The sequence below is a fragment of the Pleurodeles waltl genome, chromosome 7 (genome assembly GCF_031143425.1).
Source record: "Pleurodeles waltl isolate 20211129_DDA chromosome 7, aPleWal1.hap1.20221129, whole genome shotgun sequence".
Classification (NCBI taxonomy): domain Eukaryota; kingdom Metazoa; phylum Chordata; class Amphibia; order Caudata; family Salamandridae; genus Pleurodeles; species Pleurodeles waltl.
In genome coordinates this window covers 976,382,482-976,410,168 of record NC_090446.1, presented here as the reverse complement: position 1 = coordinate 976,410,168, position 27,687 = coordinate 976,382,482, and the positions used below count along the sequence as shown (strand labels likewise).

Here is a 27,687-nt window from a genome sequence, read left to right as displayed (position 1 = left end):
CGAAAGTTCCTGATACTTGAAGCCATTGACGGTTTAGCTGCTCCTGCAAGGGGCGCATCTTTAGCCGACACAGAGGGATCAGAGGTATGCATGAAGACATCATGCCCAATAGGGATTTGAAGAGACGGACTGTAACCTTTCGTCTTCTTTGTATGAAACTCCCTAGGGTTAGTAACCTTTGTTGTCTCTCTAACGTGGGACATGCGATGCCGGATTCCGTGTTCAGTTTTGCTCCCAGAAAAGTAATACTGCGGCCTGGTAGAGGGTTGGACTTCTCCCAGTTGATCGTGAATCCGAGATTGGTCAGCAAGGAAACGCACTTTCTTGTTGACTTGTGTGCTCCTGTGTAAGTCTTTGCCTTTATTAACCAGTCGTCTAAGTATGGAAAGACCTGGTGCTTTCTTCTCCTGAGAAAGGCTGCCACTGGTGCTAGGCATTTGGTAAATATTCTTGGGGCTGATTTGAGCCCGAAGGGAAGGACGCGATATTGATAATGGCTCCCGGCTACGGTAAATCTCAGATACTTTCTGTGGGCAGGGTGGATTGGTATGTGGAAGTATGCGTCCTTGAGGTCTAGCGATGACATAAAATCTCTTTGATTGAGACGCAGAAGGACGTCTTGCAGGCTGATCATTCGAAACGATTGCTTCTTTAGGTATACATTTAGTTGCCTTAAATCGAGGATCGGTCTCCAATCCTTCCACTTTTTTCGAATTATGAAGAACCTGGAATAAAATCCTGTTCCTCTTTGAACCCGCGGCACCTTCTCTACAGCTCCCATGAGAAGGAGCTTGTAGACCTCTTCTTTGAGTTGTTGAGGGTATCTTGAAGGAGTCCTGCGGGGAGGGTTGGGGGGAGGTTTCTGGACAAATTCTAAAGTATGGCCCCGTTCCACTAATTGTAGGACCCACTTGTCTGACGTAATGGTTTGCCATTGACTGAGAAATAAGGAAATTCTTCCCCCCAGGGTGACAGGAGGAAGACTGGGCGTAGCCGGCGCCTCGAAGACATCAGGTTCGACGAGCTGCATCCTTAGCAGGGCGGGTTGAGCGTCCACGACCTGCCGGTCTATTATAGGCTGGTTGAGTCGGTTGTCTTTGGGAATAGTATGGCCGAAATTGTTGTGAAGATGACGGATAGGAAGAGTATCTCTGTTGTTGATACCCTCCTCTGTAAGAGGGCTGGCCGCGCCCCCTAGGGCGAAAGGACGATTTCCGAAATTGTAGGGTCCCTAGTGACCTTGCAGTGTCCGTGTCCGTTTTAATTGACTGTAGGGCTTTGTCCACATGTTTCCCAAATAACGCTTGGCCATCAAAGGGTAAGTCTAGGATCTTATTCTGGACTTCTGGACGAAATGAGGTGGCTTTGAGCCAGCCCTGTCTTCTCAATACAGCAGCGCCTCCAAGCTGTCTGAAAGCAGTGGTCGCTATGTCCATTGCGCAGTCTATAAGCTCTGCAGACGCGCGTTGACCCTCTTGCACAGTCTTATTTGCCTCTGATTTTACGTCTTCCGGCAGTTGACTAATGAAAGGTGCAATATCTGCCCAAAGCTGTCTGTCATATCGAGACAAAATAGCCAAGGAGTTGGCAGCTCTAAGCACTAAGCTGGCCATAGAAGAAAATCTTTTTCCTATATTGTCTAGCCTTCTACCCTCCTTATCTGGGGGCGCAGAAATTGGAGCAGAAGGATTCTTTGATCTTCTTTGAGCCGCTTGAGCTACTACGGAATCTGGAGGAGGATGGCCTGTCAAGCATGTTGGGGCATCATCAGGAGCTTTGTATTTCTTATCCAGACGTGGTAAAACTGCTGTGACTGTTGCTGGATTAGTCATGACTTTAAGGCCTTCTTCCCACAAGTAGTTCACCATCGGGATGGAACGCACAGACTTCTGGAAGGGCTCTTTAAAATCATAAAGGAAACAATCTGTTTGCTTCGTAGGTAGCGGTAATGCAAAGCGCTTGGCTGCCCTCTCTAAGAGATTGTGAAAACCTCCAATGTCTTCAGGTGGGGACTCCACCTTCGAATGAGAAGGAGAAGATGGAGCAGGAATAACATACTCGTCCCACTCTGAGTGAGCATCTATGAGCTCTCCTTCTTCTTGATCTCCATCTGAAATGTCAGTGTCCTGGGGAATTGTCATGTCTGGGGTAGCCACATCTGTGAGATGCAAAGTCGTCGGTCTTTGATGTGGAGTAGAAGGACCAGAAATGGGCGATGGATGAGGCTGTTCTCCTTGTGGAGGAAACCTTCTGTTATAATCCACCAACATGGCTCTAAGGCCAGTAAGCAGGTCGGAAGGGATATACGTTCCCTGTTGATACTGCTGATGCTCGAAGGAAGCCTGGGGATCATAAGCTTCCTCATATTCCTCCTCTTCCTGATATTTTACATTCAATTCAGAGGGACTGTGGGCCGTACCAAAAGGCCCATCTTCGTCTGAATCATCATCTCCCTCCAAAAGATGTACTGGTACCAGGGAGGATACCTTACTAGGTGAAGTGTGGGTTGGAGTTAATGTTTCTGTTCTTTTTTGGTAATTTTCCCTCGTCGACGGTGTCGTCGACGATCTCGTCGATGACGTGTAAACTGACTTTGTCGTAGACGGTGCCGTCGATGCTGGACGCACTGTTATTTTAATAGCCGCAAGCTTCGCCGACGAGTCTACCGTCGACGAAGTCCTCGCTGACGGTAAAGCTGATACTGACATCAGCGACGATGACGAGGTGTAGACGGTCGTCGACGCTGAAGTCGTCATTGTAGTTCTCGTCGACGTGGTGTACTCATCGACGATGTCGCCGACGGAGCCGTAGACGATGGAACACTTAAAGTAGTTGGAGTCGTCGGCAACGCGCCCACCGACGGTGCCGTCGACGGGGAATCCGTCGACGAGGCCTTTTTTCCAGTCACAGAAGATGGCTTTTTGAAAGGCACAGATGGTGGAACAGATGAGGATTTTCTGTGCCTCTCAGAACTGGAAGAATGTTTTTTCCCCTCTTTACTTGAGAGTCTAGTTGGGGAAGAAGATGGGCTGCGACCCTTATAAGACCCTGAAGCAGTCTTTTTGAGGGCTTTCCTTGAGGTTTGTGAGGGAGATCTAGAGCGAGATCTTGCTCTTTTAGTTGATCTCTTGGAAGTGGATGATTCCTCACTCTCAGAATCAGAAACTGGATCCTTCCTATGCTTCAGTTTCTGCAGCCATATTAGTAATCTGCCTTCTCTATCCTTTAAGGTTTTAGAAGAAAAAGTACGGCAAATCTTACAGTCCTTGGCTGAATGATCTGGATAGAGGCAGTAAATGCAGTCTTGATGAGGATCTTCAGAATTAAGTCTTTTCTTCCCACAAGTCTTGCGGTCTCTAAAGAGACTTTTCTTTTCCTTGTCAGACATAGTTGAAAAATAGCTGACAAATCAAATAATTGAGTTTCTCTGAGAGAAAAAGAGCTGAATAAAGGTGTGAAAACAGAGCAGAGCTCTGAGGAGACTCCCTAGCACGACGTGCGGTAGAAAATCTGAGGGGCTAGAGCTTCTCTCAGGAGGTTCTGAAGGGTGCTGTCGCCTGATTGGTGGAGGATCAAGTTTGGTCCTTTTCACAAAATGACTCTGATAGACTATCAAATTGAAGAGGCCTAGGGCCTTTTTCTCTTCAATATGTTTTAACATTACTTATGAAAATTTATACCGGGACTCCCATCTCGACGACGGGGAATTATTCAAGCATGTGAATCTATGAAAGTTCCAATACTGGAGTAAGCTCACTTCACCTCTTTCTCTCTCTCTTTTTCCTTTATTGTACACACTTGTGCTTGGAAAATCTGAGGTGCTGGAGCTTCTCCCAGGAGGATTCTAGAGGGTGCTGTCGCCTGATTGGTGGATGCTCAAGTTTGGTCCTTTTCACAAAATGGCTCTGATAGACTGTTAAATTGAAGAGGCCTAGGGCCTTTTTTCTTTGATAATATATCTTGACATTACTTGTGTAAATTATACCGGGGACTCCCATCTCGACGACGGGGAATGATTCAAGCATGTGAATCTATGAAAGATTCCAATACTGGAGAACTACAGTTATAGGTAAGTAACTTATTTTAGTTCAGGACGTTTATACCAGTGCGAAGATTAGAAAAGAAAAGGATAGCAACAGTTTTGATCGTGTTGCAGTTATATAAAACTCAAATAGAAACTAGAATTCATCCTTCTCCAAAGGGAGAAGTACAATGCACATGTATATTTGAAATATTACATTTTCTATGTTTCGTTTTCAGGAATTCACCATCAATTACTTACTTGAAGAATTGGTTCCACAGACAGTTCTCAGGTACAGCCTTCTCATGTAGAGGCAACATCTTCCAGACCTTACTGACCAGCCAAGTAATGAGCCAGTAATGGTGGAATCTTGTGTCTTTGTGCTCACTCATATTCTATTCTCCTTTCCCCGCTTCTACCATTGGCTGTAAATTCCTGTACATGTGGTGACTTTTAGGGGAGGCAAGAAATGGAAAAGAGTCCAGCTTTCACTTTGCACAAAGCTAGTGCAAAATGGCACAGCATGAAGATGCTGTATGATCATTGGTGCTGGTCACATCTTCCTTATTAAATATGGTAGAAAAGTAGGCAGAGGAAAAGATGATGCAAATATCCTAAACTAATGTACAGTGCGTTCCCTCCTTTGACTTGAGTTGTGGGTACTTTAAGAAGTAGCTTTAGAGTTTAGTATTTTTCCTAATTTGAAACACACGCAAGTCTGATGTGCCCCACTGCAGGAAGTACTTCTGTAGGGATAAATTATTACATTTAAACTTCTTTATTGCCTGACGACTGCAGCTCAATCTGTCTGCAGATCACAGATCACTTGGCACAGGTTCTGAAAACAGATCTATGGGCCAGGTGTACGAAATGATTTAGAGTTTCTTTACAGAGTGAATCACAGTGTCGCTCCACAATGAAATGCCAAATTGCCTTTCCATATGTACAAAGAGGAATCGCAAAATGGGATTTATACCAAGTAGAAATTGCATTTTGCGATCCCCAAATAGGAAATCGCAAATAGGGTTTTCCTATTTGTGATTTCCAAAGCTCAGAAGCATAAATACAAAGCATTTCCTAAATGCAAAATGGGCATTTAGGAAATGCCGTTACCATAGACTCCAAGTTGATGGTAACCAGGTGCAATTTTTTTAAAAAATGCACCCAAAATGCATTTTTAAAGTTACTTGTAGCGCACACATGCACCTGGAGCATTTGTGCACGCAACTTGCACTATTTGTTTTAGGGGTGCATCAAGGGGGACCTTAGGGCCATAGTCACCCTTGGTATTGCATTTTCTAATTTGAAATTTCCTATAACTAAATCACAAATTAGAAAATATAAAACCATTTCTACCAATGGGCCTTTAGGCCCCTTGGAACGAATTGTTTAACATTTCTTAAATATCGATTTCCGAATAGCGATTCCTACTCTGTAGGAATCGCTATTAGGGAATCACTGTTTTTGTACGCTCCATTTTGCATTTCCTAAATAGCAATTTTTAAGGAGTCACTATTTAGGAAATGCAAAATAAAAATTTCGTACATCTGGCCCTGTATGTTTTGTCAATGCCACATCTCTTGTGCCAGGCTGTGAGTAAGTACACAATAGTTGGGTGTTTGAAAATCCAAACTACTTTCCCCGGCAGGTGTGCCTCGGATATTCTGAGGGCCAAATTTGGTCATATGAATTCCAAGATGTTTGTATGTATACAGGTGAATCTTGTCTGAAGCTCACTAACCCGGTACCAAGAATGTATCATTGCGAGCATCTCTGCCCCGCTGAGATGTTTTCATAGAAATGTCACGTGAGAGCATGGAACCAAGGAAACTGCGTGCATGGCCCTTATCTTTCGCCACATGAAAACAATTAACTGGAAGATAGTGTACATTATCGTTTAAGCCCACCACCAGGTGATTTTAGTGACTAACATACCACCATAAGCAGGTTTTTACAATGACACAGTAATCATATATCAGTTCCGAGGTAGAACAGTGAGGTGAGTCTCATTTAAATACGTAGTGAGTGATTTACTAGATGTTGTGTACATCAAATTTCAAAGGCAATCTATAGACTGAATGACTTTGTGTGTACTGCCAGTTACAGCAACCACTGCTAACTATGTCAGGTGGTCATCTAAACAACTACTGTGTTTGGAGCATGTGTACCTGAGGGCACATGCACTGGACACTCCTGACATTTATTGTGGAGCTCGAAATGTTACAAGATTTGTCTTTGAAGGCAGACTGAGTTTTGACATGAATCCTGGTACCTCCCCTGTAATACATAATGCACCAGGATACAGATTCTAAATCAGATTATTTTTTTCAGTTGCCCTGGCTGAACATGTTTGAGCAACTCCATTACCACTCCACATTGAACAAAAACTTGCGAAACAGGGGGAATCGGGAATCTAAGGGCTCACAAGACGGCATAAAGCAAAATCTAAAAAACATTTACCACATGCGACTCATCTGAATCCAAGAGGATGGTGCCAGTTTACAGGGAAATGACTTGTTTGGGGATAGGCTAAGGTAAATGATTGCTTATATTTTGCTACTCTTGCAGTAGCAAGTTCTCGTGGCTTGACCAACATCGACTCTGTAACCGCTGCGTACGGAGAAACCAAAAGAAAAACACCTATTCAGTGTGCAAAGCAATCCACTGCAAGAAGACAATTCTGCACAACTGGATAGAAGGTAGAGCATTCTTCAACAACGCAGCTCCTGGACTCTTGTGAGACAACGTCTGGTGCATCACTGAAAATGTAGAAGCATGGAAGTCCATCAGGAGCAGAGACCAATTTTTTGTCCACTGACAACTCCGACTACAGAGATTAACAGGCTCCATGAGCCCAATGAAGTCTGCACAGGACAGCCTGTGCTAGGACCACACAACGAGGACCGTACAACACCCACACCCTTGAAAAGACATAGCTCTGCACAGGAAGCACAGGGAGAGGATCTTGAAAAGAGTTTCCGCTCCTGGGTAAGGAATGGCCCAAGAGACCCAAACCTTGACCGAGGGATCTCCTTCAAGGAAGGCTCCACAGTTAGAGCTACCCACATTAGATGTTGAAAGGCACCTTTGACACCAGAAGGGTCTCGCAGCCAAAGACAGGAGACTCCTAAACACCTGTCTTTGAGGCAGGGATATTTCTCCACACTATCCACAAATGCTGACTTCTTATGTAGTACAGAAAGTGTGGCAGGCACAAATGACAAATTCTCATTGCTGTGACGTGGGTGCAGGAAACATGGATCTCTCTACTGTTAGGGATGTTCATTCAACATCTGGAAAGGCTACAACTCTGACCTTTTTACTGACTGAGCAGGTCTGGCCAGCTAGTTCATCCCAACCTCAAGTCATTCAATGTTGTGATTGGCACCTGAGATTTTAGAAAGAGGTTATTTACTGCTCCTAGAAGAATGGGTGAACATTCTAAAAAAAAAAGCTAGAAAATCTACTGCAAGTGCATGCTTTGCAGTTTAATTGAAACAGTTTGCCATTTACTGCACTAATCGCAACATTCAGAACACTGTCTGCTATCTGGTCCACATGCAGGAAACAGGGCTACTGTGGGATTACAGGCAGGGTAGACGATAGTTGAGGAACCACAATAAGTAAATCCAAATGAAAGAATAGTCGTTTTAATCTAGAGTAATGTGATCTACGACACAGGACTTCACTGGTTTGTTTAAGAGCAATGCACATCTGACAGCAGATTGCATGGTTATGCTAGAACTCGCTGTAACACTCTAGATACTGCACAAAGATACTAAAGGGATTGTTATAGTAATCATTAAAAACAATTATAGTGAGTATAACACAAAGTATGAGAGGTTCTACAGCTACCCTACAATTTCATGCAAATACACCTATTGGCAATAGCTGCGTAAGTGCAAAATAGAGAAAAATGATCTTTTTAAAATCACTGTCATTAAGGCCTTCATGGAAGATCTTGAAAGGGTAATGCTTCCTAGGCTGCTTCCAGGCCCTTCCTGGGACCACTATATTATCCTCACCAACTCTGCTCCATTTGTGTCCACTACAATTTATGTCATAGAAGGTAAGTAAGTGTCCTTGTCGACATTGCCTGTCTCAAGAAACATAGTGAATGTCAAGCTTTAATGGTGGAAGAATCCTTCCTGCAGTTACACAAAGAGTTGTGCTGTCAACACATCCTATTCTTTTGCCAGAAGTTGAATAGCCTCTTCATGCAAAACAGTCCATCAATTTACTTTGCCTTTTGCCCTCAGCCACAACTGGTAATAGAAAAAGCACTACACACAGTGAACGTGTGGGGAGTCCATCATGTATTAGGCCAATATTTTTCAGTTCAATAGGAAAGCCAAGCAATGTTCTGTTGCTTTTGCACATGCACATCCTGGCAAACCAATCTCAACAGTAGTACTGGCAAGGTGGATCATTAGCTGCACTGAGTTCTGTTGTGTCAAAGCCAAACGTGATGTAATTAGGGTGCATTCTGCTCACAAAAAAAGAAGTCACAATGGACAGAAGACACAGCAGACATTTGTAAGGCAGTTGTTTAGTCTCACATCCACACATTTACCAAGCATTAGTGTGTGAATAATATTAGCTGTCAAGAAAGACAAGTCAAGCAGACTGTACTTAACACACTGTTCGAGCAGTCTTCTGCTCACAACCCATCATATTCAATATTTGGGTACTGCCGTTCAGGCTATGCACAACATCTGATCTACAGTTACACATGCTGCAAACACAAATTGTTACTTACCTTTACAATCAATTTATAGCTTGGAGTGCTGGTGCTACCCACCTCCCCAAAAGCAAGTACAAAACTGTGACGGCTCTATCTGGACTCTGGTTAGGACACCCTTTGAGGTCATAAAATATCTCCCTATTGAGGTAGTGTACCGAAGCAGAAGAGTAGCTAAAGGCACACACCGGGAATGAATAGTTCTAGTAAGGCACAGAAACAGGATAGTGAAGGCAGAGCAACCTTAGTGTGAACAAACAGAGAACGGATCAGTAATAGACAAACACACTGGAGTTACCACTAAGGCTGTACACGGGGTAAGGCTCAGAACTTCCCACAGGAACAGGGAACGTCAATGCCTCTGTTCAGATTGCTCTTACAGATAGTCACCCCACAAGCCCCATTGAAAGGAGGCAGCAGAAATGATTCTGTCTCTGGACCCTTAGGGCACAAACAAGAATTGCACTTACATACACGAGACAAGCCCTTGTGGGTACAGCTGGAAACACAGTGGCAATTCCTGGAAAACAGCAATAGCACAATGTCACTGTAAAAGCACTTGAGACTAGATAAACACTAGACAAAGGATGAGGCAGGAATTGCCTCCTGGAAACCAGGAGCCAACCCCAGTGCAAAAGAAAACACTAATACACAGGTGAGGACTGACAGTACACTTACCAGACACAATAACCCAAGAGGAAACAGAAACAGAAGGAACAAACAAGGAGGCAAAAGTAGGAACAGGGAACAAGATCAGGCTGAAGCAAAGCAGGAACAAGGCTGAGAAACAGGACGCAGACTCTGGCTGAAGCAAGCAGGAACTGGGCTGAGAAACAGGGAGCAGACTGGCTAAATCAAGCAGGAACTGGGCTAGGAATCATAGAGCAGGTTCAGGCTGAAAGAAGGCAGGAAAAGGACTGGAACACAAGCCAACAAGTGGTCTGGTACACAAAGGAAACAAACTACAATGCACGACAAGTAGCTTTAGGTAATGGCAGCTTATAAGGAGTTCCAGGACGCAGCAAGCCTAGGCCAGAGTCACATGGCTGGGCTGCACAAGAGTGATCACAGGTGTGTGCAGTTCCAGTCTCACACAAGTCTTGGAGGAGAGAATCTAGTACACAAGAACAACTAGACTTTTCCTATAGGAAACCATGGATAGCAGAATCCAGTTCTTACTGACTATCAGAAAGTGCTTTATGGGACCTGAAGTCCATGGAAGCAAATGTAGTTCTACAATAGCATACTATATCGACATGGGAAACAAACAGGGGTCAGAAAGGGACCAGTCAGTTTACAGCGCCCCCTTGAGATGGGACAATAGAGTTGTAACAAAAATAGGAAAACAGACAACTACAATAAACTGGTAATTGCATATTATTTTTCCAGGTCACAGACCTAAACCTTTGCATCCTCACAAGTATACCTAATCTTGGAACAATGTGAGCGAAAGACTGTGTCCTGGTGCATTCTGGGTTTCAGGGAAGATACTATGATTTAACTTGGAAGAAAAACTCATTTTTCATGACAAAAATCTTGTAACAGTCAGAGCCCAACACGAGGTAGCAAGTGTTCACAGGATACGTATGTATGTATATGGTATTTATATAGTGCAAACCTAATCTAAAGACAAAAAAAGCACTGCACTTGATAAAAGGCAAGCTTAAAGTCAACAATGAATAGGAAAGGACGATAGGTTGTGGATGGTTAATGCACTGTGATGTAGGAGTCTTTAAACAGGTTAGTCTTTAACTTCTTCCTAAATTAGGATAGCATTGGGCAGATGGAACCAGGGATGTTGTTCCAGATCCTGGGTGCATAGATGGAAAAGGCACACTTTCTTGTTTTTCTTTTTTTTTTTTTTTTTTTTACACTTCTTAGTCAGCTGTCTGATGGAGAAACTGTCTGCAAGATAAGAGTGGGTGTTGGTCGGGATGGCTCTGTAAACCGATGTTGCTGGTTTTGAAGTTACTGCGGGCCAGCAAGTGGAGCTAATGCAGTTCAATCAGGATAGGCGCAATGTGATAATTTTTTTTCAGGCCCTGGATGAGACATGCTGTGGTAATTAGAATGCCCCTAAGGAGTGCCAGTGGGAGTCAGGGGTGCCATGGAGTAGGGCATTACCACCATCCACATGTAGGAGTACGAGGTCTCGAACAGCATTTTAAAGTCACTTTTGGAAAGAAAAGTGTCAGTATGGTACACTGGGGGGTGCCATAGGAGGTAGGGGTCTTTTGTGACCTGGAAGTGCCCAAGTGAATAAACTGGTGTTGGGAGTAAGGTAGAGGGAGCCTGTGAGCCTACAGCACTACAGGTTGTAATTGATTTTCAGCTTGTAGTGCTGTAGGCTCACAGGCTCCTCCTACCTTACCAGGTAAGTAATGTGCTTCGTCCAAAAGGGATAGAGAGGTTTGTTCTATTGTTTTAAGGAGATATATGCAAATACCACTGACAAACATTTGGTAAGGCAAACTATGGAAAACACAGAACAGTGAACTGATGATGTTCACTACTCAACTCAAATCTGAGGCAGCATGGGATACAAAAGTAGTGTGAGGGAAATTTTTGTCACATAGTTGTCTTTCTGTAGCAACAGTATGACCCTCCAAAGCGGTTGTCATTTTTGAAGTGCAACATCTACAAATTAGATTCAGTATCTGTAGGTTTTGGATGGCTCACAACGTGTAGTCCTTCTTGGTAATGGCAAAGTAAACCAAATATATGCTTTGACTCCTTTCTGTGAGGGGATCATGCTCAGCAATGCTGCTAACTCTTCCTCTTCATGGAGCATTGGAAACCCATGTGGTCTGGTCTGTTTGCCATTGTGAGAGGTGATGGAGTAGTTGGTTGAATACAATGAAGTAACAGCTTGTGAGCCTGTTTACTGTCCATCTGTCTGAGCCCCTCCCATCCCGGGATAATTAAAATAATACAACCATCCCCAACACAAGCGTGTTGAGGTGGCCAGAAGTCTCATTGGTGGTTTGTGGCTCCATCTAGCCCTGCTTTCTTCTGGTGCTGGAAGGACTCTTGCCTCACAGATTGCTGCATTAGAGGTGTAAACCCTACTATTGTCACCGCTGGTGTTGCTGTGCTAAAGTCTGAATCTTTTTCGACAACATAGTGTAGCCATGCCAGGCAGATATTTGGTGGCTTCCAATGTCTTGTGACCAGTGCTGTCCGGATGCTTGCGCTGGAAATGGTCTTCTCTTCTTGTACTATCTCTGTACTACAACTCAAGGCTTGACAGGCCTTAATATTAGGGGAAAAAACAAGTTACACATGACAATAATCAAGTAGTGACCAATACAGCAGAGAGACAAGTCCATAACCAAAACCAGAGTACTAATTCGAATCCTAACATATGTAGTATCTCATAGAACATAGGTTAATTGGTTCAATACATCATTCTGAAAGCATAGAGAGTGGAGCAGGATCAAGTTTTAGCAGTCCACCATGGTCAGGGAAGGGTGGAATAATTCAGCTTACAAAAAAAATGCAACCCAAAAAACAAAGATGGCGTCACAAGGGAAGGCAGTTGCCTTTCAAGAGATTCAAATATACAGTATTCACCCGGAAATCGAACAGTCATGAACTAACTGGTTAAGAAAAGCATAATGGCATGGGAGAGTGATGCAGGAAATTCAGCTCTTTGAAAACATGAAAATGGGGTTAAGGGCTTATCTCATAAGGTGTCTCTGGATTAAGAGGGATCCCAGTTTTGTTGAAATCAGCAGATTATGTGGCAAATCTATAATTATGCAACAATAGCTGCAACATCGCACAATTCCAAAATCCTAGATATTAACTACTGGCGTCTGTCAGTAAGTATTTAGAGTTAGGACCTTGTTTCCATAGGAAGAGCGTGTTTTGTTTAGCCAATAACTTTGGCGTCGCTTGACAAACCTTCAAGAAATTTTCATAAATTTAAAAAAATAAAATAAAGTTGCAGGGATGTTATACTCAGGTTCTGAATTTACTAACACAAAACCAGAAAAATGCAGAAGTTATAGTTAGAGTTATTTCAAGTAACTATAGCTCGTGGCCTAAGGTAACACTAACTCAAGCCCTTGCCATGCACTGCTAATTACCTCAGATATTACAGCACTCGAAACAACATTTATAGCCTCAAAAAAAAAAAATCTATGAAAGATCACAAGTCAAATTATTGAAGAAAAAACTGTGCATGGTGGGGGTATGAGTTATAATTACCTTAGGCCGCAAGTTATAGTTACTTGAAAGAACACTAGCTATAACTGCTGAATTTCTCTGGTTTTGTGCGAGTTAATTCAGAACATAACTATAAAATCCCTGTAACCTTTGTTTTTTTTAAGTGTGTGTGTGTGATATATATATATATATATATATATATCTTACCTACTAGTAGGGTAGGACCTAGTTTCCATAGGAAGAGCGTTTTAATTTTGCAAATAACTTTGCTTGACGAATCTCCACAAAATTTTCGAAACGTATACTTTTGTAGGTCCTCCAGCTGCTGTCTAACTTTTGTTTGGGGGTGATCCATCAAGCAGGGGTGAGAAAAAGCAACGGGGGGGGATAAGAGGGGGGGGGAGGGCGGGTGGAGGGTCGAGTCCTCAAAGGCATTTTTCCCTATGGATTGTCCCATAGGGATTTTGAACGCCGACTACAGCCCAAAACGCTGGTCGGAATTACACCAAATTTGGCAGATAGTTGGCACTTGGTCCAGAAAGTACGCTTTTTGTGATTTGGTGTAAATCTGTGCAGTAGATTCTGAGATATTAGAGTTTAAAAATAGAGATATATAGTGATGTAGATCCTCTGCGAATTTGGACTCTGATCTGGAGGAAAAACAAGGCCCTGACTGGCTGGCTGCAATCTGATGGAAAAGTTGTGACCGCCATTCTGTTGGCGCATTTTTTTTTTTTTGTCCAATCCGCAGATCCACGCGGTTGTGTAGCCATTTTAGCTATAGCTTTAAACACTTTATTTTAGGAGACTAGGCCTGTCGCAGTGCACTTTAACCTAGATTTATTTTATTTAGTTATGTTATTTTAACATTAGCCGCATTTGCAGTCTTGTTTTATTTTCTCTATCTAGCTGTTGTTCGCCTAGGTCAGCACTGCTTTCTTAAACAAGACACTTCTATCACTCTGTGCTTTTCTCAAAGCTGCAGTAAGATAGGTTTCCAGCAAAAGTGGTACGCTTTGTCTCCAATGTTCACAGAAACATACACACTCTTACGTGGGGGTTCTTTCTCGGAACATCAGCTGTTTTATTATAAAAAAAAAAACACTACTTTGACCTATGTACGTTAGAGGGAGATTCCAGCCAGATGACCACGACAATATGCTGACAGCTGATCGCTCTGCTACAGCTGCTTATGTAGACTACAGGCTTCTTGCTCAGGTATGAGGGATGATGTCTTCCCAGGGGGACCTTGAAAGGCAGAATTAGAGTTTAATATTCTGTGCTCTAACATAGCTTAGGGAGGAACTATCCCTACAAACCTTAGTCACAGTATGGTAGCGTTATTCTTGTGTTTACTCTCCTTGTCACAACCTTAATCTTATTGTTTCATCATCCTAGTTATTGAAATTCATGCGTTATTATCTAAGATGCAGTTAGTTCAATAAAACCTTATTGAACTTTACTCTGCCTCTGATTGTCCTTGCATATGTGAGACTAATGTAACTGAGAAAGACGGATGAGATCTGAGTGACCATGATTCCCCTGAGGAGTCATGTAAGTCATGCTCCTGGTTTCCCCAATCATCCCTGCTCTTGGTTGGAGATGAGGCACTGCTAGTTAAGTGGAACAAACCCGGATTAGGCCGACAGGTGTCACATGTGCGGGATCAGACTCAGTCCCCCACAGTACAGGGGATTCTGCCACCCAAATCCAGTAGTCTCATTAGGATAATGAGAACCTATGCAACAACACTATCCAGATTAAAATTGAAGGAAATAAAAAAAAAAATTAAAAAAAAAAACACCCACCACATTGAACCTAATAATGCGCACGGCCAAACGCTGTGCGCAGCTTGAGTTGGATGGATGCAGGAGGGTTGGCCACCGGGCCCGGTCATAGGCGCTGGTTATATTTGCACGTGTGCATGCTATAAAAAAAAAAAGAAAAAACAGAAATTCAGTGAGAAAAAGCAAAGGTTACAGGGACATTATAGTTAGGTTCTGAATTTACTTGCACAAAATCACCTTCGCCATGCACAGCTAATTACATCATCGATGAAACCTTCTATACATCATTGATATTATTACTGCAACATTTGCAATAAAATTACTGATGATAAAACTGTGAATGGTGGATGTGCAAGTTATAGTTCTCTTAGGGCACAAGTTATGGTTACTTGAGTTAACCATAACTATAAATGCTGAATTTCTATGGTATTGTGCAAGTAAATTCAGAACTTAACTATAACGTCCCTGTAACCCTTGTTTTTTTCAGTGCTATGTATGGAAAATGGCACTTACCCAGTAGACATCTGTTCATGGCATGTAGTGCTGCAGATTCACATGCTTTGCACAAGTCCTCCATCTAGTGCTAGGCTCGGAGTGTTACAAGTTGTTTTTCTTCTAAGAAGCTTTTTCGCGTTACGAGATCAAGTGACTCCTCCTCATGGTGATACCGCGCATGTGCACCAAGACCTTTGTTAAAATGTTTTCCCGAAGGAGGGAAAAGTAAAGAGTGTGTATGTACATATAATAAAGAAATGAGATGTCCATGCAATGTATATACATATTTACAAAATAAAGTACAACGGCTACAGGCTTCTGGGGAGGGTGTATGTGAATCTGCAGCACTACATGCCATGAACAGAGGTCTACTGGGTAAGTAACATTTTCCGTTTGATGGCATGTGTAACTGCAGATACACATGCTTTGCATAGACTGTAATGCAGTCCCCTCCCAAAATAAGCAGTGGATAACCTGTAGGAGTTGTAGTAGTTTGAAATAGTGTTTTAAGCACTGCCTGTTCAACATTTGCTTGGTGAAGAGATTATACATCCACATAATAGTGTTTAGTAAATGTGTGTGGTGTAGACTATGTGGCTGCTTTACATGTGTCTGCCATTGGTATATTGCCTAAGAACGCCATTGAAGCCCCTTTTTTTCCTTGTGGAATTAGCTTTTGGAGTTATTGGTAACTGTCTTCTGGTTTTAAGGTGGCAAGTTTTTATGCACTTGACTATCCATCGTGCAATCCCAGTTTTTGAAACAGGATTGCCTTCGTGAGGCTGCTGAAAAGCCACAAAGAGTTGTTTGGATTTTCTGAAATCTTTTGTTCTTTCAATGTAATACATGAGAGCTCTTTTAACATCTAGGGTGTGAAGGGCTCTTTCGGCAACTGAATCTGGCAATGGAAAGAAGACTGGTATTTCCACTGACTGATCGATTGATTGATTGATATGAAATGGTGAAACCACTTTTAGTAGAAATGTTGGATTTGTCCTAAGGACTATTTTATTTTTGTGAATTTGAAAGAACGGTTCTTCTAATGTGAATGCCTGAATTTCATGGACTCTTCTAAAGGAAGTAATTGCTTTCTTAATAGCAATCTTCCAGGACAGAAACTACAGAGTGAAAGAGTGCATGGATTCAAATGGTGGACCCATTTGTCTTGTTAGTACGATGTTAGGATTCCAGGCAGGAGCTGGTGGAGCTCTAGGTGGAATAATTCTTTTAAGGCCTTCCATAAGCGCTTTTATAACAGGAATTCTAAACAGAAAAGTAAGCGGTCTGTTTTGGAGGTAAGCACCTACTGCTGTTAAACAGATTTTAATAGAGGAATATGCAAGATTTGCTTTCTGTAGATGAAGCAAATAGTATACAATATTCTGTACTGATGCTTTAAGTAGATTAATGTTTTTGGGCTGATCGTAATAAACAAAGCGTTTCCACTTAACTGCATAACACTGTCTAGTTGTAGGTTTGCGTGCTTCCTTTAGAATTTCCATACATTCAGATAAAAGTTGTAGATACCATATTCTTTGACCTCAGGATCCAAATCGCCAGGTTGAGCATACTGGGATTGGGATCACTGATTTGACCTTTGTTCCGATAGGCCTGGTCTGTTTGGAAGCTTGTGATGTGGTACTATAGATAGATCCAGTAGTGCTATGTACCAATGTTGACGTGCCCATGTGGGAGCTATGAGTATCATAGTGAGGGAGGTATGACAGATCTTGTTGATCACAAATGGAAGAACATGGAATGCAAATAAAACAAAAATGCACGTGGATTATAGCCTGAAAATGGAACGTCAACATAGGTCTTTTTCCTGACAAAAAAAAAAAAAGTGTCACATTTTGGACAGCCCCCAACTGAAATCGGACAAAGAATACCTCAATCACCAATACTACACAAAAGTGAAACGATTTTCGACCCAATTTTGTCATAAATGCAAAATCTAAAATTGCCACAATAAAAAAAACAGTCCTTAATAACAGTCGTATAGATTCTATGTTATCCCTGCAAGGGTGTCTTTGTACCCTTTTGGTCCGATAATGGCAAAAACAAAGGCTCCCAGCCACCAAAGAGGTCAGCACTAGAGGTAGCAGGGAACACAAAAGATCACCTCTGCAAGAGCGGTGTTTGCAGGCCTGAGACAGTCATTGAAGTGCGAGAGTTTTGAAAGAAGGCTGGGCGCCTGATAAACACAAATATAAATAGACCTGTATAGCAATTGAAATAGATTTTTCCCATTTCCCCTGCGCAGGGAGTGGATGCTGCCGTTAATTGTGCAGATTTGCCTGGAAATCACACTTGGTCATACTCAAGCATGTGGGTAGTGTTTGATATGAAAATGAGATTTATTATCCAGGGCAATGCCTGGCCGGGTGTTTATTCAGCACGGCTGCCTGCTCGGTGCAGAGCCAGGGCTGGCCAGGACCCTGAATTTAGGCCATTGGTACCACTTGGGGGGATGGCTTCTAACATGATATTTTTTTTTTCAAGGTATTGATGTCTAGAGATGGAAAATATGTGATAGCATGTCATCACTCTTTGCCTTTTGTCTGATACTACTGGATTAGCAACCATAGCCGAAAAAAATAATGGTTTTCATATTTTTGATAAATAGCATACACATTCATCATACTGTGTGGAAAATTAAATCTAATTACACTAGACTGGTTACATTCAATATAATTTAAAAGCAATTCCGATTATTAATAGGTAATAATAACAATACAGTCCTTAAAATAATAACAATAAAACGTCATTGTATTCTTCATATATTGATACAGATTATATGCATAATTTTCACTTAGTAGATGTCACATCTTACAGTTTGCAGTTCCTAATGCAGTAGCAAGCTAGTAGATCTAACATAGTCTGAGGTGCTGGCTGCCCCTCCATTCAGTCCACTACCAGTTGCGCTGCTCCCTTTTGTTTTTCCAACTTCCACCCTCTCCCAATTGGACTCTGTCTGTGGATCATTCAGAAGACATCTTTTGCTTATTGCAGCTTGATAATTCACACGCTCGCACTATTTCTGCAGACAGTCCATGCAAGGTGGAAGTTGATGACTGTCTATCTCAACCTTCTTTGCGCAGAATTTGTGATTGCTCAAGTCAATCACATGATGAACCGAAGATTTTTGTGCATAGAGCAAGCACAAGAATTGCTCCAATTTGTCCATTAGCTCTTCCGAGAGATCCCATTTGTCTCTGAGCTGCTAAAATGTTTCATAAATGTTGGCAGTCAGGATTTTGAATGCATTAACTTTTTCTTTTCCCGCAAACGCGCTTTCTGTGTCACATCCGGTAAACATATGGAGACATATGGAGCTCGACAAACATTTTCATTAAGAGTTGAAGCTATTTTCCGAATATCAAAGACTTGCATGTTTATTTTAGTACCACATTTTAAAAACAATTTAGCCACAATTCTGTGATGGAATCACGAACGCATATTAAACACATTGGTGTCATCTGAGCTTATTAATGTCTCATAACACTCATTGGCAGTGTATGCAGCAACAAACAACCATCTGCTTTTTTGTGTGCACTGTTGTGATCAGGTACTTAGGGACTCCCTTCAGATGCGATTTTGTAGCATTCACCTTCACAGTTTGCGAACAGTGTTTTATTCTCAAGTTTTACAAAATACTCTGGTTTCCTCCATTCGATAACAAGAAATGCGATGAGAGTTGTTTTATTCCTTATGTAGCTTAGGAATTTCCTCCACTGTCTGACAACCTGGAAAGGTGAGATGCTCTGTAACTGGTGCCAGAGTTCTACCCCTCCGATTGTCCTTTCGCTGTTCTTAATAGACAACTCATTGTACATATCAAACACAACATCGATTCTTTGACTTCTATTTCCTTCCTGCATAGCCATGGACAAGGCAGACATAGCCACCCCACCAAAGTTTGATTCCTCTCCTTTTACACTCTGATCAAGAACCATTCTGTCAATCAGCATAGCTGAAATTCCAGGTATTTCCTCAGCAGGGGTAACGTTTTTCTGCAAGTATGTTGCTAAAACAGTTTTTCGCAACAGGCCTCCTGGAGTTGCTAAAGTCCAGGGTAAAGGTCCTAAGAGATGGTAGGTCTGACATTGGTGGTAAGCATTTTGGTTTTGTAAATGCGTTCCTTGTTTTGACACCGTTTTTGTTATAATGGTGAGGGCTTGGCAGCTCCCACAACAATTAAATTTTACAAACATTAGCAAAAAGCTAAAATGGTTTTTGTTCCCAAAAAGCTCATATTGCCACAGTAGTTCCTGACACTGAACAAAACTACTTTGTATGCTAATAAGCTTGTTATGAAAGAGCAGAAAGCGGTCACTCACATTAAAGTTGACAGATGGAATTGTGAAAAAAATAAAAGGTCTTGGTTAATGCCAGACCCAGTTAGGGCCCCAATTCTTAAAGAAAGTCACAAAAGTGTACCCATATTATATGTCCTTGCATTAATGCAGATTTGTGACTTTAATGAATTCACCAGAATTTACAGAAGTAGGCCAGGACATCATACTCCTGCAATTTAGCACAAACAAATATGCAGGTGTAGATCTAATCATGCAAAAATCTGAGCATTTACAAGTTCACTTTCCCTCCGACCACTTTTTTCCCAACCCAGAAAGAAGTTTTACTTCTCATCAGGGATACATTTCCAACCTTCTCAGTTTGGGAAAATATTAGAGAAGGTGTGGTGAAAACCCCTAAAACATGCAAATTCTTAGATTTGTAGACTTAAAGGAGAATTTCAATCCTGGAACTACTGCTTACTGTTATTTCCAGCCCTGGTATGTAGCCATGCAGAAAGGTGGCAAAATAACAGAATTGCTAGTATCCCAACCCTACTATCGTATGATCCCTGGCATAATCAAAGACTCTGTTATCAGCACTACAATGAGACTGCTGCCATAAATGATACGTCTCTAAAAGAACAAGTGGATTTTTTACAGGACAAGTAGATTTATGAAGCAACCTGTCCCAAGGCCAAGGAGATATTTTATTAAATTCCACACCCCTGTAACAATATCATGATTACTTTATAGATCATTGCATGTCTGCCATCCAAATCCAAATTAGTTGTTTCACAACTAAATTAACTGATCTTAGACATATCAATACAAACTTCTGAAAAGTATCACTGTTCTCTTCATTTATTAACTTAGGAACAAACTGAGTTTGGGCTTAAGACGCTCTCAATATATGAATTAATCTGAATTTTGAGACTTTCTGCAATTGTTACCAATTTAACTGACTCTGGTTCTGAAAGTGATACAACGGTCTGTAAATCAACTAGATCTTGTATTGTATGACAAGATGTCTAAGATCTGATGTAGCAGACAAATTCTTAGGTTTTATTTTACGTTTTAGCAGTCTAAACAACTTCATTAAATCAATTTTGAAATTAAGACAAGCACATACACCGAGTTGAAACAAAATTCAACCCTTTGTTCAGGATTGTTAATTGAACAGACATTAAAGGTTACAGATTATAAACAATAATCAGTTCCTGGTCAGTTCCTGTCTTATTTGGAGACTGGTCTTTACTTGGAGTTCTTCATCGCTTGTTAATTCTACTTTGTTTTCATTATTAGTTTATCTTATTTTGGAACATGAGAAGAGGATTTGCTAGTAAAATAGCTATTAAATCTTTTTTTCTTTTTTTATAAAAGATTACATTTTAAAAAGATGTCATTACTATAGTATTATAGCACTTTGAGGACCCCCCTTGTGTTGATGAGAAATGTATCTTGTCCCAGGAATTGTGATGAGGATTTAGTAGCTAATTAAATATTGAAACAGATTATTTTTGTAAAAAGTATTTTTAAATTGGTTTAAATTTTATTACCCTGTATAAGCCACATATTGAATCACTGTTGTGTTCTGTCAATAGCAGGGTATCTGCCACATTCTAACCCTGTTTTGATGTTCATATTTTATTTTAGAAAATAATGTCCCATATTTAAAGTCTGTTATTACGGATTAGATGTAGTGTTTCCATTATGAAATATTATGTGTCATCCGAGTTAGTGGATTCATGTAATGTTCGTTTATACTGTGTTGTGATTTTGTTACTAGTCTGCTTTTTTGTCTTTTCACTCCCACATCCTACCTATGTCTCTCTTCCGCTCATCCTTCTACTTTAACCCATCCGTCCTCACCCTCTTCCCCCTTCAGGCATATCTGCTGTTTCACTGTATATGAATTTATAATAGAAACTAGATAAAATAGGCCCTGACAAAGCGACAATTGATTTGAAAGGTCTTAAGTCACGGAACAAGTGTTGGCTGTTGTATTCTCAGTAACAAATGAAACATGCTTCACATCATAAAGAGCCAAGCAAATTTTTAACTACTGACCCTCTACAACCAGTCTTTTAAAAACATATGGCATAGTGTTCCTTCCAAGAAAGTGGATGTTGCACCACGTGCAGACCTTTGAGGCATTTTTCATATATTTACAGAGTGTAAAATTGGCTGCAGTAATTCTAATATGACTTCAATTCCGACAGTTGATTCCAGAAGCCTGGTGTTTCAAAAACATTCTGGAACAAACTGACATAAGGGTCCAATCTACAAACGTTCAGGTTTGTTGATGCACACAAAGGTCACTAGATCATAAAAAAATGAGTTTAACACTGCAGATCAAGATCTAAAATCGCAGTTCCTAGAGGTCATAATCAGACCAGGATCACTACGAACTATATAAATACATTGCTCCTCTTCATTCATTGGACGAAAATGTATCTCATGATGAGATCTTAAAACCTTGTGTGATGACAGTCCTGAAATCTTATTTTGACACTGTGGTGTAGACCAATACTTTCCTTACTCCCAGACACCAAGTTAACTTCTGGTGATAGAAATCCACTGCGGTGACAAAACACTTTTATAGAAGCAATTTGGCAATATATCACATACAAGAAACAGTTAAGGATGCTTTCAAATGAATACATTTTGTTGACAGCAAATAGGCAAAACTAAATTCACATACTGCTTTTTGAAAACAGGTCTTCAACGCTTCAAACTGCTTTGCACACGCATCTTTCTGCAACTCCACTTTCCCCGTTGTTGTGGCAGCCACACACTTTCCGTAAGATATGGCCTAGAAGAGGAGCACAGTTTAAAACATTCAGTTTAAGCCAAAGTGTGAGCAACAATCCTTTTTACAGAAACATTCACAGCATGGAAAAACGCCAAGTCAAAAATTCGAGATTAAAGGTATGTACCTATTTCATAGTTTTCCTGCTTGAAGCCATCTGTAAAAGTGTATAATGAAGTGAAATTTTGCCATTTTGGGTCATAAGTGATCGTTTACAAATTCAAGTTCTTTCACTGAACTGGGCCAGGTCAGGCCAGTGGGCAGGCACCACAGGAAGAATGCAAAGTGAATACAGGCATCTTAGAGAAGATCAAGATGTGCAGCACATATAAAGCCATGTGCATCCATTGTAAAACGGCATGTTTTATAAATCCACAATTCTCATACTAGGATTACAAGGGTATACATCCTGTGCTTTCACCTTTTCTTTCACTAGTATTAAAATGGCATGTTTCTTTGAAAGCAAGGCCACGTGCTCTAAGGCAAACGCTGGTAGTTTTAAAGTGGTAATAATAATGTGTGTTATACTTTGAGAGTTTTGGACCTGAACAAAAGATATGCATACATGTTTTGGGAGGAGAGAAAGTAGAACAGGACTTATTGATAATCCAGTGCGGACATCTGGGTTGCAGTATATGGGGAACCCAGAAGATTATTTCAAAAACATGACCTTGAGGCTTGTGAACTGTGTGAAACTCGTGTATTTTCAATGTGCCACTGCACTGCTATCGCACTTCTTTCTCTTTCACCATGGTGTGTACATTGGTATTATGAAGTGTTTTGGCCTACCAGAGCAGTTTTTCAAGAGAGAGCACCCTTCTCAATCGACAGTGACTCGCACAGTTCTCTCTGATTCTGTCCCAATTAATGTCATGTAAATTCAGGTAAGCAACTTGTCAAACTTGCTGAAAAGGGAATTTAAAATGATTTTATGTCCTACCTACTTACCCATCTGCAATAAAAACAGACACACAAAGCACCCACAAGCACATGGAAGATATATTATAAGAACAAAAAAATAGACAAACCGAAAACATGCTGCTACCTCAACTTACCAGGCATATGCTTGCAATACAAAAATAAAATTAAACATAGTATCAAACGGCCATCATGCACTGGTAATGTCTAGAGTATCAATGTTCAAAAGTACCAAAATAACTGCCACATTTAGAGGCAATGTGTTCACCATCTTGGAGCAATAACGATGCACTACACACAATACCATTAAAAGGTAGTCACTTAGTAAACATCACTCTTGGCAGCTATCCATGAATGCTAAATTGTATGTTGCTGGATTAAGCCAAGGTGGTCAACAAATTGCTCCTCAACATGGTCGCCACCTTGTAAACAGTAAAACAATGTCACATTATTGAAAGTACCATTACGAAATGGCTGCAAAGTTTAGAAATATTGGAGAAAACGGCAAATTAAATGGCAGGTCTGGGGAGCTGCAGGGTGCTCATAAAATAACACGTACTGGCAAAGCCAAAAGGTTTCGCCTATATGAGGATCTACTGTATGTGCCAATTTGTTGTAGCCATGTAGGACCGCATGCCCGACAGTAAAAAAACATAATGTGCTGTGATTGATGTGGTAAATGCTGGCAGCATCATAGTGCTTTATTTCTTAGTTTTGGCCAAATTGCTGTACTACATGGGGTTTACAAAAAAAAAAAAAATGGAGCCAAAAAGCTCTCGCATATGCAAGAGTTATGTGGCTATGTTAATTTTTTTGTCACAGCAGAGGCAAGCAAAGTGAGATAGGACAAGAGGTTTGGCACACTGACAACAAATATAGGCCTCCATGTTAATTAGAGAGTTGAGCAGTCAGAGGGTGGCTAAATGTGTCCTTGTGTAAAGTAACTGGTGCTCACCGGTTCCAATACCTTCGGGTGGTGTTTGCGCTCTATAAAAGTGGAATTAAAAAAAATATGCGAAAAACAAGCTCACGGGTAGGATGGGATCTGGCGGGGTAGGAGGGGATTTGTGTAATGGCGTTGTTTGCTTGTGGCAAGGGGTTATCACTAATGAAAAAAATAGCATGTTTTGACTGACTTTTTTTTCACATTTCCATGACATACATGTTTTTAACAACGGTCTGCCGAGTCCTCTGCTCTCTGCGAGCAGACTACCCTTGCTCGATGACCCATTTGTGATTACTGCAAACCTAGTTACATTAATAGATATGTGCATCTGTTGTGAGATTATTAATCTATTTGTAGTTGTGCGATATCAGTGTGTTTGGTATGTATGGCAATATGTGTGTGTAGTTCTTTGTGCTCATGAAGCAAACAGTTTTTGCAGTTGTTGCTGCTCTGTTTATGAACCCCCCTCCCAGCGCTTCCTGCTATGGTTTCTGGCATCTCACATATGGGTGCCGCATTCCCAGTGCTCAGTTCCCTGTCGCCCTCAGCAATAACACCCAAGACGTCCCTCCTTGCTCCATAGTAACCTTTGCCCAGTTGTCGGGGAGGGGGGCGGAGGTAGGGGATTGAGCGGGTGAATGTGTCCTTGTGTAGAGTAACTGGTGCTCATGTAAAGCCTTCCAATTCATATTCAAAAGTTGAATAAAGAAAAGCAAAGAAAATTGTGAAAAACAGGCTCAGGGTGAGGAAGGGATCTGTGTAATGGCATTGTTGCATTGTGGCAAGGGATCCCCTTTAATGAAAAAATAGCATGTTTTTGACCGACGTCTTTCACATTTCCGTGGCATACATGTTTCCAACAACAGGCCACCGAGTTCTGTGCTCTCTGGGAGCAGACTATGCTTGTTCAATGACCCTCAGGTCTCCCCTCCCTCCTTGCTCTGTAGTAACGTTTGCCCAGTGGTCTGAGGGCAGCTTAATGTGCCCATGTGTAATGCAAGTGGTGCTCATGTAAAGCCTTCCAATAGCTTTGAGTGTTGTTCACGCTAAGTTAAAGAAGATTGGAAAAAAAAAAAGAGAAAAAATGGCACCCTAAAACAAAGGTGGGCATGCTTGGGAGAGTAAGTGATTTGGATGTAATGTAAGATGTTGCGTAAATTGACAAATAAAATACCTTTGCAAGCATGTGGGGGGGGGGGGGAAGAAGGGTGAGAACAAGCTGGGAGGAAGGAGAGGGCCTGCAAATGCACACAACATGTAGGTAGTGTGGATCATAAATGGAAAAAAGTACCTGCAGAGAGTAGCCAGGGGGAAGTGACCGGAAGCTGTACTTGGTCAAGGCTCCACACCGCATGGATGGCAAAGCAGAACAGGAAGTGAAAGCAGATGACGTGCTGGTCAATCAGAAACATGCAATTTAGAGCGTAGTTGGGATAAACCAATGTTAAGTTCAGTAAGTAAGGGGTGGGTTCTAAGCCCCTTTCAAGATGTTTTTTAAAAGAATATAATAGACTTCACATGCACAGCACAAGCGCTGTGCAGGCAAAACCTAAAAAGGAGAATGAAAGAAATGAAGGTAGGGATATAAAAGGAAAGAATGGAAGACTAAAAAACTGAAAGCCAGCCCAAATAATGAAGCAGATTCATTAGCAAGCAGATGTGTGCACATTAAAAACATTACTCACAGGGCAATACGGCCAAAGGCAGAAATTTGCTTACCAATTTCCCCATGCAGTAAGCAATAAGAGACAGAAGCAGAATGAGAATGACACTTTTGACAGACACGGCATGTTCAAAGACCCTCTTTGTATGTATATATGTAGATGTGTTTACGTTTTTTTCCAAAGGCATGGCAGACACCACACCCACTTAGGAAGGTCCACAAGGATTACCACATTACTAATTTTCTATCCCAAAGGAATTATCTGAATGGGGTAACCAACACCAAAACCCTTGCTTACTAAGGTAATCTATGAGATTCTATATAACAAAATAATAGTCTACAGCTTTCAGCACAAAGTAATTACTATCCACTCTTACAGACTTTTTGGCTTTAATAAATGCATTTCACACTAATAAGGGGAGGCACTACGACCTTTGTGGTAACGTTTCATGATAAACATATGACATCTGACATAGCGTTTGACAATGAACAAATCAAGTCTATATTCTTCATAATTGGCGAGGTGCCATAAAAAACTGAGGCCTTTTATTTCACATAAGCTGCAAACCATCAGGAACAGTCATAACATTACAAAAATATAAAACATTAAAGTTGGCAGACAACCACTGTGTAAAGGGCCTAACGAGAGTATAACATTGCAACCAACACCTATCCTGGATACTGTAATCTGTGAGATTCTACATAACAAAATGTCTGTCTACGGCCTTTAACAGTGTTAATGACAGTTCATCCATAAGGTCCTGCAAGTGCCAACAAACATTTTTCACAATAATCTTGTCAGGCTTACTACCTTTGAAGTACCTTTTCATAATATGCATATCAGACCTAAGGTATCGGACAAATTTTCCCAATGGACCAATTAGGACTCTAGCCTTTTTTGTTGGCTTGCTGACAAAACCAATTCAGTACTCTGCATAAGAGTTCCCACACCTTTACAATTAGGCACACAGGACATTATATATCCACACAAAATTATAGTTGTCAGAACAATATTCAACCCCTCCTAAGAAAGTTAAGAAGGATGATCAAAGTGCACATTTTCTACCTACTAGATTTCTCAGAGAAGAAAACGAGTAGGGTAAATCAACACCAAATCCCTTGCCTCATTCGGTGAGCTATGTGAATCCATGTAACACAATACCACACTGAAAAGCCAATTTGTTTTAACATATTTTCACGATAAAAACACCATTTTTATTGTACATTTTTCATTTTAAAGAGATTATACGTGTAGCCTCTCTCATAACATTATTTAGAAGCAAAAAGTACAGTTAGCAAAACAAAACAAAAACCCTTCCTAAAATGGTATAGCAAGGTTTCTCAAAATGCATATCACCTAGGGATTGTTTTAGGCGGTAAACAACAGCAAACATCTTTCCTATGAAGGTAATCTGTTGCTTTGACTAGAACAAAAGACACCTGCATACAACAGTAAGCACAAAGTAGTTTCAATCACTCCTTAAAAAGCGATTGGCTTTCACATATGACTTTCACAATAAATAAATCAGGCCATCTAACTTTATTATAACTTTTTAGGTGTATACCCTTGCTCAATGAATTGTTACTATAACCTACTCAGTCCTGCTCTGTTGAGCATACATTTTTCCACAAGGCAAAAGGTGCAACACAAGTACTCTTTTTAGATGGAAGCACACACTGTCTGCCCAATGAAAATCTGCACTTAGGTATTCAACCTATGGGTGGGGTCAACATCCTTCTTGCAGTTTTCAGGAAGTTACAAATATGTACAAATTTACAGCTGACAAAACAATACAATACATGACCGTTCCTAAGACAACATGACAAGGATTCTCAAAG

General features: G+C 41.1%; 1 protein-coding gene across 1 annotated transcript in view; it reads right to left on the bottom strand.

Annotated features, from left to right (window-relative positions):
- Positions 1-27,687, bottom strand: part of NDUFAF8 (NADH:ubiquinone oxidoreductase complex assembly factor 8) — a 95,071-nt gene that overhangs the window by 23,013 nt on the left and 44,371 nt on the right. The window contains exon 2 of the mRNA XM_069199758.1: positions 22,214-22,324. Coding sequence (XP_069055859.1) covers positions 22,214-22,324 — 111 coding nt within the window. The remainder of the gene's footprint in view (positions 1-22,213; positions 22,325-27,687) is intronic.